Genomic DNA, 14,669 nt, shown 5'->3' on the forward strand with positions numbered 1-14,669 from the left:
TGAGAGAGCAAAGACAGTCGGGGAAAGGGGCAAACCATACTATAAAACTTAAAAGAGAAAGTGAGAACCACAACAATATTAGAGTAATTTTTGAACTATATCTACTAGAATGAAATAATGATGCATTTTCAAAGAGTTTCAAGATCGTATCTTTGAAATGCCCTCAGGATCAAAATCACATCCCAATTGAGGACTTAACAAGTCTGTCCACAGATTTTTTTCTTTTCACCAAACTATAATCCACAAAGCATGTTTTTTTTGGTTCTGCAGTCGTGCTCGCAATTTATGACACTAGTGCCTATTTTATTCTCTCAAATATGGTCTTGAAAATCAGCTCTCCTTGTTGCTTCTCTGTATATTATATCCCACATCTGTAGACTTGTTATCAAATGTTTCTGAAAACTTCGGTTCAATGCTGTTATAGAAATTCAAATGATATATACAAATTTTTCTACTCAATTGCTAAATCCAAAAGCAATGGAGATCCTACCTATGTACAACATAAGGAAATGAGGACTTCCAAATGATTATCACTTGCATCTGTAGAAGTCATTGAAAGGTGACGATCTTACAGTAACTTAATCTTTTATTGTAATAGATATTTGATGATGTCCAAGAAGATCATGATATATTATAATATGAATTGTGGATTAAGCTCCCTGAAAAGACCATGGCCTTCTATTGTGATGGACTTCTTATGGTGTCTAAGAAAATCATGATAGATGATAATTTGCATGGTGGATTAAGTTCCTTAAATAGACCATGGTCTTCTATTGTGATGGACATCTTATGATGTCTAAGCAGATCATGATAGATGATAACTTGCATGGTGGATAAAAATCCTTAAACACACCAAGACCTTCTATTGTAATGGACATCTTATGATGTTTGAGACAGATCATGACAAATTATATCTTGCATGGTGGATTAAGTTCCTTAAATAGACAATGGATGTTTCTATGGTAAGTATTATTGAGGATACATTATCTATGGACTTTTTTTTGAGTACTTGGTGAATATCATGTGACTTGATAATTTGAGCCCATTACTCTTGATATCATGAGAGATTATATCTTGCATGGTGGATTAAGTTCCTTAAATAGACTATGGATGTTTCTATGGTAAATATTATTGAGGATACATTATCTATGAACATTTTTTTGAGTACTTGGTGAAATCATGTGACTTGATACTCTGAGGCCATTACTCTTGAAATCATGACATGGTATCTAAATGTTGGATATCTTCTAATCAAAGATATCCTTAAACTTGTCTTTCCTACTTTTACATTGAGGTAATCTTGTGTTTATCCTCCCTAGCTAAGAGGGAGTGTTGATGTTTGGTAGCTTGAGTTAGACAAACCTATGAGTCAAAACTAGTGAAGGTATGTATATATATATATATATATATATATATATATATATATATATATATATATATATATATATATATATATATATATTATTATGCAAATATTAGAGAAACTAATATAATAATGACTCAAGAGGTATTATGTGTGTGTGAATATATATATAGACACACGGACATAATTATTAATTGTCATTTGTATTAATCACAAAATAATGAATAGACATGTCCCATTAAGGAACATGTCTCTCCTTGATTTATTTTCAATATGAATATAAGAGACCATTGCATTTGGAATATACATACCATCCAAGCAATGCCAATACATTTGCAGTGATCCTCCAAACACAACAAATTCCAATTTGGAATCGCCAAAATGAAAGAGTAATACGAGTTGAATGATGTTTGTATTAATCACAAAATAATGAATAGACATGTCCCATTAAGGAACATGTCTCTCCTTGATTTATTTTCAATATGAATATAAGAGACCATTGCCTTTGGAAAATACATACCATCCAAGCAATGCCAATACATTTGCAGTGATCCTCCAAACACAACAAATTCCAATTTGGAATCGCCAAAATGAAAGAGTAATATGAGTTGAATGATGTCAAATCTATCAATAATAAATGATGTCAAAGTATCTTTAACATCACCAAGTCAGACCATAAAGAATGGTGCCCAAATATGAATTATGCAATCAGATCTTTGCCAAGGAAGTGGTGGCATATGTAAGCCACTGATTAGGCCCTCTTACATACACTTAACAGGGACTATATGAGCTAAAAGGCTTTATCTTAGTTAGGTCCTGCTTAAAGAAGAGGGGATATGACAACATGTGACACGTGGTAATTTAAGATTTTACAAGCTAAAGGTTATTTACTAATTCAAACTCTTATCTCATTATTTCAATTTACATGATTACATACATATACAACAAGTTTTAAGATTGAATAGGGCACATTAAGACAAATATTTTCTTGTCATTCTCACCAATTATTGACTTTTCACAAATGAAATGAGAGCATGTAAGAAGCCCTGCTGGCTCTAACTCCAAATATGTTGAAGAATTAAGTTTTTTTTTTTTTTAAATTGTTATTAAGTTTTTGCAACCTTCTGTGTTTTTGAGATCTAATTTTTTTTGAAACTTCTCAAATATATACCTTGAAGTTTTGGTTAATCAGGAAATAAATTAATTTATGCATGAACAATTGATTTAGAATCTTAGTTATGAAATTGAACTCAGCCAGATATATTTATTCTTAACCTTTAGACGGTAAGCATTTACAATGAAAGATGAAAGCCAACTAGACACATCATGGCACTATGAAAGAAACTGAAAAGTATATGCAATGGAAGCTGTCTGTAAATCTGTATGTAATCCACTGTCACAATGACCAATTAATATTTTACACTGGGAAGAAATACTGATTACTTGTAATGCCAAATACCCCCAGAGAAGTCCATAGATATTGCAAGGTATGCGCATATCACGTGAGTGTTTGCTTAGTAGACAGAAGCCTCAAATATGTATCACACTACCTGCTAATGGAAATGCGTTGGATTCTAAAAACATGCCATGACCTGCAATCACTTCTCAACTTAATGCAGGCCCTTCATTTGATTCACCTCTAATAAATGAAATCTCAGCTACTGGATATAGCTGATGTAGAATGCACAATTCAGAAGCAATGGACTGATTCAAAGTGCCAAGATTGAACACAAATCCTCAATTCCTGCAGATCAATTCTTCTTGAAACCTTTGTCTCAACTATTCACAAAATACATAGATGAATGAATTTGGATGTGATTAACATATTTACATAATTGATTGATGTAACTTTTTCACACAATGGCTAGTAGCTTGAAGATCACACCTTTCACTTAAAACATAAACTAGCTTTTCACTTAGGCATGCCTTAAATTTGAATGAACATTAATTAGTTCCCTCTAGGCACCAATTGCACTTTATTATTAAACTCTCTCAACTTAGGCTTATAACATAATTTAATTAAGTATAACTCAATTAAATAACATCAATTATAATCATAACTTATAATATTCCATAACTCATCTAGTAATCCACTTAAGTGCAAAACCCACACTGATTGGGTATCGCGCCCAAGTGCCATGCCAAAGATGGAAACTAGCCAACATAGACTTCCTATAAATAGTAAGTCAACCACCAAAGACCCTCAAACTGAGTTGTTATCTCACGAGGGTCTCAATGATGAGTTAACATCAACATGCCCCTAACACCTGCTAAAATTGGGACATCTCATAGTAGCTAGAAGATGGAACTAGTGAAGTCTTTAGCACTACTTAAGATGGTAGCCCCATTAAATATAAGAACTCTCTCCTATATAGTTGTTAAGTTACTTTAAAAATTATTTTTTATAATTTAGAAAGTAGGAAATACTTGTTCGTAAATTCCACCATAGAGCCCATCTAAAACATGCCTAATATGACTAGTCAAATCACATTTAGCATTTGACATAGGACATTTTCAATAAAAGCCATTTGGAATTAACTTCTCTTTTCTTAATTAAGTTATATGATGACTATAGTGGTGATATTGAGGGAAACCAAAATTTCAACCTAGTAGAGAAATAATTTAGCCTTTATAAATCACAAGTGTATTATATCTCTCAATCAATTGAGAATTAAAATTCCTATTTCTTTGAGATGCCAAACATTGATGCAATGCAAATCTAGAAGGACCTTTTTTAAGTTTTGTTTCTCTTAAGAATGTTCTCTTTGAAATGAAACTTGATAATTTGTTTTAACTATGAAACCCCTTCAAAAGGGCTTTATTAGACCAAAATAAGTTACTTTTTGTGTTCAGTACATCCTACTTAGCATCCCTTTCATATTAAAAAAAGTATGGCAATGTGGGTTAATTCTCATTACATTAACATTGTGCATGCTTATTAACACACTCATTCTCAATAAAGAAGAGTACAATATTTTCAGTTTTCTCAACCTATCATATCAAGCAACATCCCTTGTATTTGATGTCTAACAACTGTACCAATAATTAATGTCCTCATTACAAGGGACTTTATCTTTAATTTGTACGAATATGAGATAACCTCCTATGATTGTAAAAGGATAAAGAACAAAAATACCAGTCTAGAGAACAAAAATTGAAGCAGGATAAACCTATTGATTTTTTGATTTGTTATATACAATATTTAAAATTGTTTTTCTCTTTTCTCTAACTAGTGTTATAGAGCATGCCTTATGAGTATGATTTTGTGGATTTATTCTAGGTAACCATAAACATTTACTTGTGATAACCTTATATTGGTTTATTCAATACTCATATACGTGTTATTTGGATAACTTTGAAATTCATAACAATAGTCATTATTGTCAGAAACAAAAATATTTTTGTGGATGAGTTTTGTTTGTATGAAATATATTCTTTTACTCAACCATTTTCTTGGATGTTATTTGCTACTTTTTTTGTCATTATTGTGGTAATATTCTAACCATATTTAATCTTTTGGAAACACGGGTCCCTTTTGTTAAATCAACTTGTCTATTAAATTTCAAATTAATTCACATTATTTTTGGCTATTTACATCAATAGGTCAGAAAAAATATGAATGGACACACATCAACTCCATCTACATCAACAATCCGTATGTGTACAAGCCCTCAACGAAGTCGTAAAGCAATAACTAATGGAGCAAGTGGGAAGCAGATGCCTGCAAGCCCTAGAGCACAATCCAATGCAAAAAGTGTGACGCAAGTATTTGCAAGTCCTAGGATGCGCTCTACAAGTCCTACACCAAAACCCATTGAAGCAAGTGCGAAGCAAATACCTCCAACTCCTAGACCACAATCTCCAAGTCCTAGAGCAAAATCCAATGTAGCAAGTATGAAGCAAATGCCTCCAAGTCCTAGAGCACAATCTATTGAAGCAAGTCTGAAGCAAAGACCTCTAAAACCTCCTATACAGGTTGTTGATGATGCTCAAAATGAAAAAAGGCAAGTGAGATTTTCTATTATTATTTATCTTCAAATATAGTTGATTTTTTTAATTCTTTGATGTTTGAAGTTGTGCAAATATCATGTAATTATAGGAAATACGATTCACTAATCTGATTCTTTTTCATTTTAACAGCCCTTTAAGGGTGCTCTACAAGATTGATTCCAATATTATTAATCTTAATTAAAAATTTCTAGAATCTACATTTTTTAACTTGTGATCTTAAATTTAGATACCAAGTTAAAGATGAAATTGTGAAATTTTAAGTATAATTATACATGCAAACATGGTGGACCTAATTTTAATTTGTTTCTTTTATGAAAGGAAAATCTAGATTGTGTTGTTGTCAACACTATACTGATCTACTAACATTAACTTATTGTGCTCAAGTAAATAGAGAAAATAATATTTTAGGGAGATAAGAAATTAGATACTATATATGCCTCATCATTTTCTCAATAACATCTGCAATTACCTTATATTGCTAGGGACAAAAGAAACATTGTCTTTTTGGTTTACATTTAATCTAATTGGTTAAGAACCTTGAATAACCATAACGGGGCATATCTAGCCCTCTTTAGCATCATGTAGAACCTAAAAGAAAAAAAAAATATTGTTCTCATATTATTATTTTTTCATCTTAATTTAATTTTTTTCTCTTGTTTAAATTTTATATATATATATATATATATATATATATATAGCAGTTTATTATATTCTATATTATATAAATATTTTAATAATTCTATGTTTTATTTGTGGTTTCTTTGTTTGTATGTTGTTTTTATCTATCAAATTCGTAATGCTATGATTATCTTTTTCACTTTATGACATTTTTTTGTATACATTTATGTACTTGTACTTGTATACATATTTATATTTTCTACTATCACACACACACACACACACACATGTATGTATGTATGTATGTATATGTATGTATGTATATATATATATATATATATATATATTAGTATCATTATAATATCTGTATATATTTTTACATTTTTATGTGTTCCTCTTAATTGGGTACTTTTAATAACTTTAATCTTTAAGCCTGGTTTTTTAATTCTATTTTCAATTTTCAAAGTTTTATCTTTTTCCCTTAATGTCCCCGGGGTCTTATCAACCCCAAGTAACTTGTTCTCTCTCCCTCCCTCCCTCAAGGAATGTTTTGAAGGATTCTGTTTTGTTTTTTTGTTTTAGAAATGCTTGCAATTTTGTTTTTGGGATATATATGTTTTTTGTGTTTTTTTAAATTATAGAGAAATGACAAACTGAATAATAAATTACTTTGCAACCAAGCTACAAATGTATTTACAATTGCTAAAATCAAATGCATATCTTTATTTAAAGAACCTGATAATGTAGAAGTGACGTTGGAATTAAATCCAGACCCTTAGCTCCAAATGCCAGCACTGGGAAATCAAATATAGACCCAAATTAGGTAGTCGCTACCATTTAGCATGTGAATACTGCTTCCAGACTTCAAACGCAGCTCTGATAATGAATGCATATTGTCAATTTGGATCAACTACAGCAGTACTAAGTTCAGTGGCAACTATCTTAAATTCAACGCTGCCTAGTAATGAAGATTGCAGCATGTCATTGGCATCTCCCAATGACACCTTAAAGCTTAGAACTTGCACATAAAAACCTTATACAATGAGTTGTCTCAGTCAGCTCCTAATTGCAGCAATCTCAAGGAAAACTGTAATGTCCCCAATTTTGGTAGGTCAACACAATGGATGGAGTTTTCTCATCATAGTGACCCTCATGAACTGACAAGGTGTTTTGGGGGTCTCAGTTGCGGACTTAAAAGAGTAAGTCTATTTTTGGTAGTTGCTATTTTTGGCAGTGCAGTGGATGGCTTCAGCAGTTGGTTGTCACCTACAGTTAATAAAGCAATAAATTGCATGGGTTCTTATTTATTTATTAATTATTGAGTTGCATTATTATAATAATGTTTATATTATTATAATAATGACTTCAAGAGATATTTCTTAAATAGCAACTTGGAAAGTTTCTAGTGTTGAGTTTTTTTGTAAACTTCCACAATTTCTGAAGTGGAGTTTTAGGGAAACTTTGGCCAATGAATGCTTATAAATAAGAGCTCATTTCATTGGGAAAGGCATGCTTGATTATATATTTGATTTTGTGCCTTTGTGGTTTTTTCGTGAGTTCTAAATTGTATGCCCTTGCTGATATATAAGAGTCTAGAAATTCTTTTTGCAATTTAGCTGCTGAGGTATAGCTAAGTTTGTCCAACTTCTCTACTGTTCATCACTGTTTCTGAGAAGTGTTTTCATTCCACTGCTGAAGTATAGTGGTTTCATTAGCTAAATCTCCTATCTGTGTTTTCTTGTGTCTGGGAGATTGCTCTCGTGTGCTGTTGTAAACAATTTGTTGAGTCTCCTTCCTGTATTCCTGTAGCTTGGAGATTTGCTAGTAATTAATTCCTGAAGTGTGAAGAATAACACTATTTTGCTATGGGTCCACCTTGGGTTCGAATTGATATTGAGAAGTCTACACTTTTCTCAAGACTGTTGATCAAGGTTGAAACAAAGGCAGAGTATATTGAAGAGTCTGGATGGCAACCACATTGTGCCCAGACATCATTCCTAGCCCTACTTCTGAACTAGACATCTGCAGGAGGACATCGTAGCTTGTACTGGAGCCTGTGTGTCATTGTGACAGGCTGTGTGAGGTTATTGGGAGGTCACATGTCTGCTATAGTTTCCTGGATGCCATTCCACAGTGCCTGTGATTTAATTCTGTGGTTTGCATTTACAAAGATTGCTTGCAATATGTATTTTGAGGCATTTAGAGGCTATGAGAAGCATTTCTACAAGCCCAACGATCATCTATAATAGGCTGCGATTGGACTGCATACACCTGCGATCACTCTAGTGATGGCTACTTTCAGACTTTGGTTGGCAGTCTGGAAAATCTGGGCCTTGCAAGTACTGGTTGTGACCTGGGGTTGAAGAAGATAGGGATTTGTTCTTTATCTGAAGGCTACAGCTAGTAATTATTGATCCTCATCAAGCTAAAATTAGTATTTCCAGGTTCCTTTTGATATTGGTTGTAAATTTATTTTCTCTTCATTGCAATATTCAATTACAAAGTGATTTACCTGGTAGTGATTAGTGCATTTGGACCAGTTCTTCAATAAATAGTGAAGTTGTCTGAAATCTGAGATATATTGGACTGGTTCTTCATTCAACATTTAGTTGGCTCTTGTGAAATTTATTTTCCATTAATAATCTATTCATTCTGATAACTTCAAACTGTGACAAAATCTCAAACAACTAAATAGAAAAGAAATTGGTGTTTGCCAAGGTTATAACCAACAGGGTTTTTACAAAAACACAGGTAAAATACCCTTGATATCAGGCTGGAAGTTTGCAGACTAGTAACAATAAATTGGAATACCCCAAAGACAATCTTATTCCTGCATCCTTGAGTAGCAAACACAAATCACCAAAGCGATTACCAGCTCAAATTGCAAGGAGGAACACATGTTACCTCAAATCCAATCCCAAACCCTTGGAGAGAAAATACAAACAAAAAAATGCAAACATGGAATGGTTCGATTTCCTGTTGAAGTCCTTTTTATAACATAAAATGAAACTTGGCTTCTCCATCACACACAACACCCAATAGCTTCTTGGTTATACTTTTCACTTAAGAGCCTTCAACCACACACTATCAAATTATAATGAAGTCTCATAAGCTATTCATTAAGTATAACTTAATAGATTAATTTACAATATGCTATTCAACAATGAAGCCCAATCAATCACTGAAAAAACTAAGTCACTAAGTGCCTTAACTGCACTGCTAAAATATAAATCTGCCAAGACTGACTTACTATAAATAGAAAGTCACTCCATTGAGACCCTCAAAACAAATTGTCAGCTCACAAGAGTCACGTTAATGAACCGACATCAACAAGCACTGGAACTTGCTAAATTGGGGACATTACTCTCTCTTTCTACCCCTATTTTCTTATTCTTTTCCTAGGTCTTCAATCTACGATTTTATTCTTCTAATGCTCTCTTCCATCTTGATGATGGATCATGTAGTGTGATCCAAAATGTTGATGTTAATAAATCTTACACAATCAGATCCAGAAACTATCTTACAAACATAGATGGATTGTGGAAACCTGAGAGCTTTGAAAAAAACTAGTTAAAATGAGGTTTTCAAATATCTAAGCATCCTAGAAAAATGAACGCACAAAGTTTGAGAGATTTAGATGGAACACATTTCAAAAAGTGTATCTTGAATGGAGAAGTTACAAGTTGTTTCTAATTCAATTTTAAGTTATTTTTTAATTTTGTCGTTCAATCGAGGAATCATGGCCCTCTTCTATTATATTTTTATTAATTTTAAAAAAGAATTAAAATGATTACATTATGAAACCTTTCCAAAATAAAAGGGAGCAGTTCAACAATACTTGAACTTTTAGTCCACCAAGAATAATCTTTCACATCTCCTAATAGATGTTATCACTAAAATTCTGCACCCTTGCTATGCTCTCAAATTAGAAACCTAGTGAAAATGGAAACACTCAAGGCCTATGGGTTGCCTGTAGGTTGAAGTGAATTTCCACAGTGAGCTAGTTCCCTTTTCATTATTTCACCTACATTTCATTGAGAAAGGGACGAAAGAGACTTAAAACAAAAACTAAACTCTGAAGGGTAATGTACCAAATAGGTTAAGATCAATGTCGCTGTTTTGAAACACAGTTGCTCAATTTACAGCCTAATCCTACATAATGTCCAAGGTTTTCATATATCATTGCATTATTGTTTGAAAGGCTCAACCACCTTGAAATGATAATTGATTGATATTTAATATTACAAAAGAGACAAAATCTCCTTAAAAGGAGATTACATGATGAGATTCTAAAATAAAAAAGAAAAGGCAGAAAAGCAACATTGTGAAAAAGATCTAACCACAAGAAAGAAAGATCCTTACTAAATGACCATAATTACTTGACACCCTCCCTTAAGGGTCATTCTAGGAACTACCTCACAGAAGACTTGACATAATCTATAGGTCATTTGACCACTACATAGAAGGTTGTCTCCTCTTTAGAATGGTATGTGATATGAGTCTAATATTGAGCTCCTCTTTGGTTGGACTTCTGATTAACCAACTACATTCTACAAAACTTCCTCATAAGACCAAGAACAAAAACATGATAAAGCCTTCCATCCTAATGTTGGGTAACTAAGTCATCCCTCCCATCAATTAGAGATTCAAAAACCAAGATCAACTTCAAAAATGACTTTTATGGATAAAAAATCAACAAAAGACTCTAAAACCCACTATTTTGCCAAAACAATTGCCAAAAGAAGCTATTGCAAAACAAAATTATGATTTTGTGGGTAAATCATCATACCCTTGATGCAATGCTAAGATCCCACAACTTTGTGAAAAATTTGTCAAAACCCTTCTACCACTTTAGGGAAACAATAATACCCATGATTTTGTAAAAAAATCTGCAAACAAAAACTCTAGTAGATTTGCACGAACATCGTTTTCCCTAGAAACCCTAGGTGTGACCTAAACACTTGGCAAGAAACCATTATTTTATGAAAAACTGTGCAAACACTTTGTCAAAGATGGAAAGCCACAATTTTGTATAAAAAATTGTCTAAACCCTTATTTTGTGGAAAAATGATAAAAATTCATGATTTTCCTTTTCAAAAAATAGTCAAAAAACTAGCAAACCATGAAAAAGAAAACTATATTTTTTTTGGAATTTTATTTTTTGAAAAAAACTACAAAAACCCAAGAAAAAACCACAATTTTGTAGAAAGTATGCAAAAACTCCCAAAAAACACCAACTAGAAACTTCTATTCTCAAAGAGAATTTTACCCAATATTTGCAACTTGACCTAGAGAACGCAAATCCAGGAAACCTTTGAGCTATTCTGAAAATTTCAAAGAAAATTCTATGTAATCCACACATTTTTTGAAAAAAATTGTTAAAAAACTTTTGGAAATAAATTCCAGCTTTTGAAACTGTGAATTTTGAAAATTTGCAAAAAAATAGTTATAACCTTTGAGACCATGAATTGACACTTGATTGATATTTAACATTACAAAGAAGACAAAAACTCCTTAAATAGAGATTACATGCAAAGATATTAATTAAAAACCGGAAGGTTAAAAAGAAACATTGTAAAAAAGAACTAATTACGAAAAGGAAAGATCCTAACTGAATGACCAATATATAAACATTACATAATTACTTCAACACTACTTTGGACACCCATGTAGAAAGTTAACTGATGTGTCCTTTTGGTTGGCATTGAAAAGGGAGTGCTGACTTGGTCTTAGCTTGCATAATTCCTTTGGAGTCCCCTAGATGCCTGGCATATGTTTCTCATATTTCCCATAAGTCTTCAAATTTTGTCCAAGCTGCTCAAACTGCCTAAAAGCTACCATTCAACTATTACCCACCTTGTCAGCTGACTCTTATGTGCTCTCATTTTCTATAATCAGTCATTGATGCTCTCAAATTGTTGTAACTGCTCATCCCATGTTTTAAGGACATGGTAAAGAGGCTTGAAGGTGGTCGAATGCCCTAGGAGGGTGTAAAATGCCTGCAGGACTGGTTTTTCAGTTGATTTTGTTCCATGATTTGTTCAGTCAACTTGACTCTCCCATTTACTTGGCTACCACTGTCCTGTAGCTTAATGTGCTTTTACCATGGGTTCTCTTACTACATGGCCTATCATCCAAAAATGATGATTATCCTGGAAAACAGTAATGTTCTTTTGGCTTGATAGCAATGCCTTTACTTCTATCTTCCCAAGTGTAAACTGCCATATCCATTTGAATTTTGTCTTTTCTTGTAATCCTCCATAAATATTATTGTTAATGAAGAATTTTCTAATAAAGATATGTGTCAACCTTTATTTTGTATCTTCTTTTGTAGGTGGGATGATATATGAAGTCTGTAAGATTAGGTAGTTTGATAAGATCCCTAAGTCTTGCCTGTATCACTTGATCTTATACTCTGCCTTTCACCATCAAACCACATTGTTACAACTTGATCACTTGTTTGATGTCTTTTCCTGAGAATGTTCTTATGACTGACTTATTTATTCTTTTAAAAACTTGACCTTTTCCTCGATAAGTCTCTACTGTTTTACCTTTGTGACTGTCAGATTTTCTTCATATGTTTATGGTGTACACTCTTCATGAAGACTGTCTTTTTTCTTATATGAAATGCAAGTGTCTGTAGTTGTTGAATAACTTCTTTACTTGCATCTACTTTTTTACTATATTTGATGGATCACATTTAGTTTGCATGGAACTATACCATAGCTGCTCACCAAAACACCCTTTCATTGACATGGTCATCTGTTCTTTTGACTGTAATGGTCTTTCTCATAGTCCTCTTTCAATCTGCCATTGTCTTGCATAAGAATCCTGGCACACCTTTCTAACTTTCATTAGCTTTTATTTGTTGAAGGCAGAACTGTTGATATTAGCATATGGGTAATGGCATGCACTACGTTGCTTCTGTAACTAGGATGCAAACAACTTAACCCCTTGCCAACTATTGCTTTTCAAGTAGGGACCCTGGCATTTCTATAATTGACCCCCTACTGTTCTATGGGCATGCCTGCCACTATAGAAGGTGCCCCTACCACACTAGAATGACCTGCCCTCCCCACAATAATATAGAATAGGGGCTGGCTAGAAACCTGCCTAGACAAGCCCCATCCTAGCATATCCAACCATACAAATGAGTACATTATGTGTCATTTTAGGTCACATACAAAATATATAATTATTTTATGTCAAATGATTAAAGAGAATGTACACATTTCATTCTATTGGTGCTGACTACTTTTGGCAGATATTCAGCACATCTTCAACATGTGAAGTATCGAGAAAGTGACAAACAATGGGAAGTTTCCACCCTTCATGATGAGGTAAGCTTTATAATTTGCATGAAATTATTTTAATTTTCTCTATCAGACCACATGCATAGAGAATAGTATCAGATTAAGACTTTGAATCATCTGCTCTTGACATTTTTAACAAGTTGACTGTATTAGCTAATCATGTTCTTTCTAAAACGAAAATTCATTTGCATAGGAACTAACTTCTTCTTTTCTTCTTTTTGTGAAAGTGACATCTATTCCCATGCTAAACCATTATGTTTATTGTTGATTTTTGCTAAACTTGCAGGTTGATCTCTTGAAAGAGGAGAAGAAAAAGCTTCTTCACAAGGTTTGTTGTAGGTAGTTATGATGATGTTATGTACTTAACTCTCCCAGTCCCTGACTAAGCTTGTTCATTTTTTTCCCCTGTTTGAGAAATATGGTAGTTCTCCTAGTAGAACTTACAATTGTTCAATCTATCATCTATCTTTACCCTCGTTATCTTTTTTTTTTTATATATGTTTGGAATTTTTTTTGTTTTCCTGAAATTGTACCATGCAGATTCAACTTGCTGAACAGAAATTCATAGAACAAGAAGTTAAATCAACAGAGTGTGAAAAAAAGGTACTTCTTTACCACCATAATGATAAAACAAATAAATTCGTTTGATTCAAAACATGGAATGATTATACGTTTAACATAATTCAAATTCAGGAGATGCTATGTAGTAGACTCTTGCTGCATTGTAGATGATTATCCATCCAATGAGTTTTCCTATATTAAAAGTTGAATGAGAATTGGTTTTATTTTTTACAACACTAGGGAACTTTAGAACCAGCCATTATATTGAATTTTTGGACTTCTATGAATATTCTAAAAGGTTTATTTGTATGAGATTTGTTTATTGCTTTGGATAACAGGTTTAACACATACAAAATAGATAGAAAATGAAGTAATATAATGTAACACAACACATTACCAAAGAACTTGCAAACTTATTTATTAATCTCAAAAAATGCTTATATTCATTTTTTCAGACTCACTGTGACAGCATTCCTTCTTCATTCACAATTGTCGCAACCCACCAACTACCCCTTCAAACACACTAATTACATGTTAACAACTATTTGTACTGACAACATCACCCCTCCAAAAAGAAAGTCGTCTCCGACGGCACATAAAAAAAGTGAGACTATACAACACTACAAACAATCATGCCTTAGGTTGTTGAGAAAGCGTCCTTAATGAAGAGGGTGTAAGTACTCCTAGACGAGCTCTCAACCCATACACCTGATCCATCCTTAGCTTCAAATCCTACTTAGCCATCTCTATCACTCCATGGGGTTGTCTTCACCATAAAAGCACCCATAAGACCAAGATGCTAT

The 14,669-nt window shown here is 32.9% G+C and overlaps 1 protein-coding gene across 2 annotated transcripts in view; it reads left to right on the top strand.

Moving 5' to 3' along the window:
• The window catches only part of LOC149532468 (uncharacterized), a 117,373-nt gene that overhangs the window by 42,281 nt on the left and 60,423 nt on the right, over positions 1–14,669 (top strand). For both annotated transcript variants that reach the window (XM_089804769.1, XM_089804768.1), the window contains exons 2-5: positions 4,967–5,367; positions 13,257–13,332; positions 13,592–13,633; positions 13,846–13,908. In XM_089804769.1, the coding sequence (XP_089660895.1) occupies positions 4,967–5,367; positions 13,257–13,332; positions 13,592–13,633; positions 13,846–13,908 (582 nt within the window). The remainder of the gene's footprint in view (positions 1–4,966; positions 5,368–13,256; positions 13,333–13,591; positions 13,634–13,845; positions 13,909–14,669) is intronic.

Source organism: Cupressus sempervirens, chromosome 10 (genome assembly GCF_028749045.1).
Source record: "Cupressus sempervirens isolate cs-2001-9-10 chromosome 10, ASM2874904v1, whole genome shotgun sequence".
In the NCBI taxonomy this organism is placed as follows: Eukaryota; Viridiplantae; Streptophyta; class Pinopsida; order Cupressales; family Cupressaceae; genus Cupressus; species Cupressus sempervirens.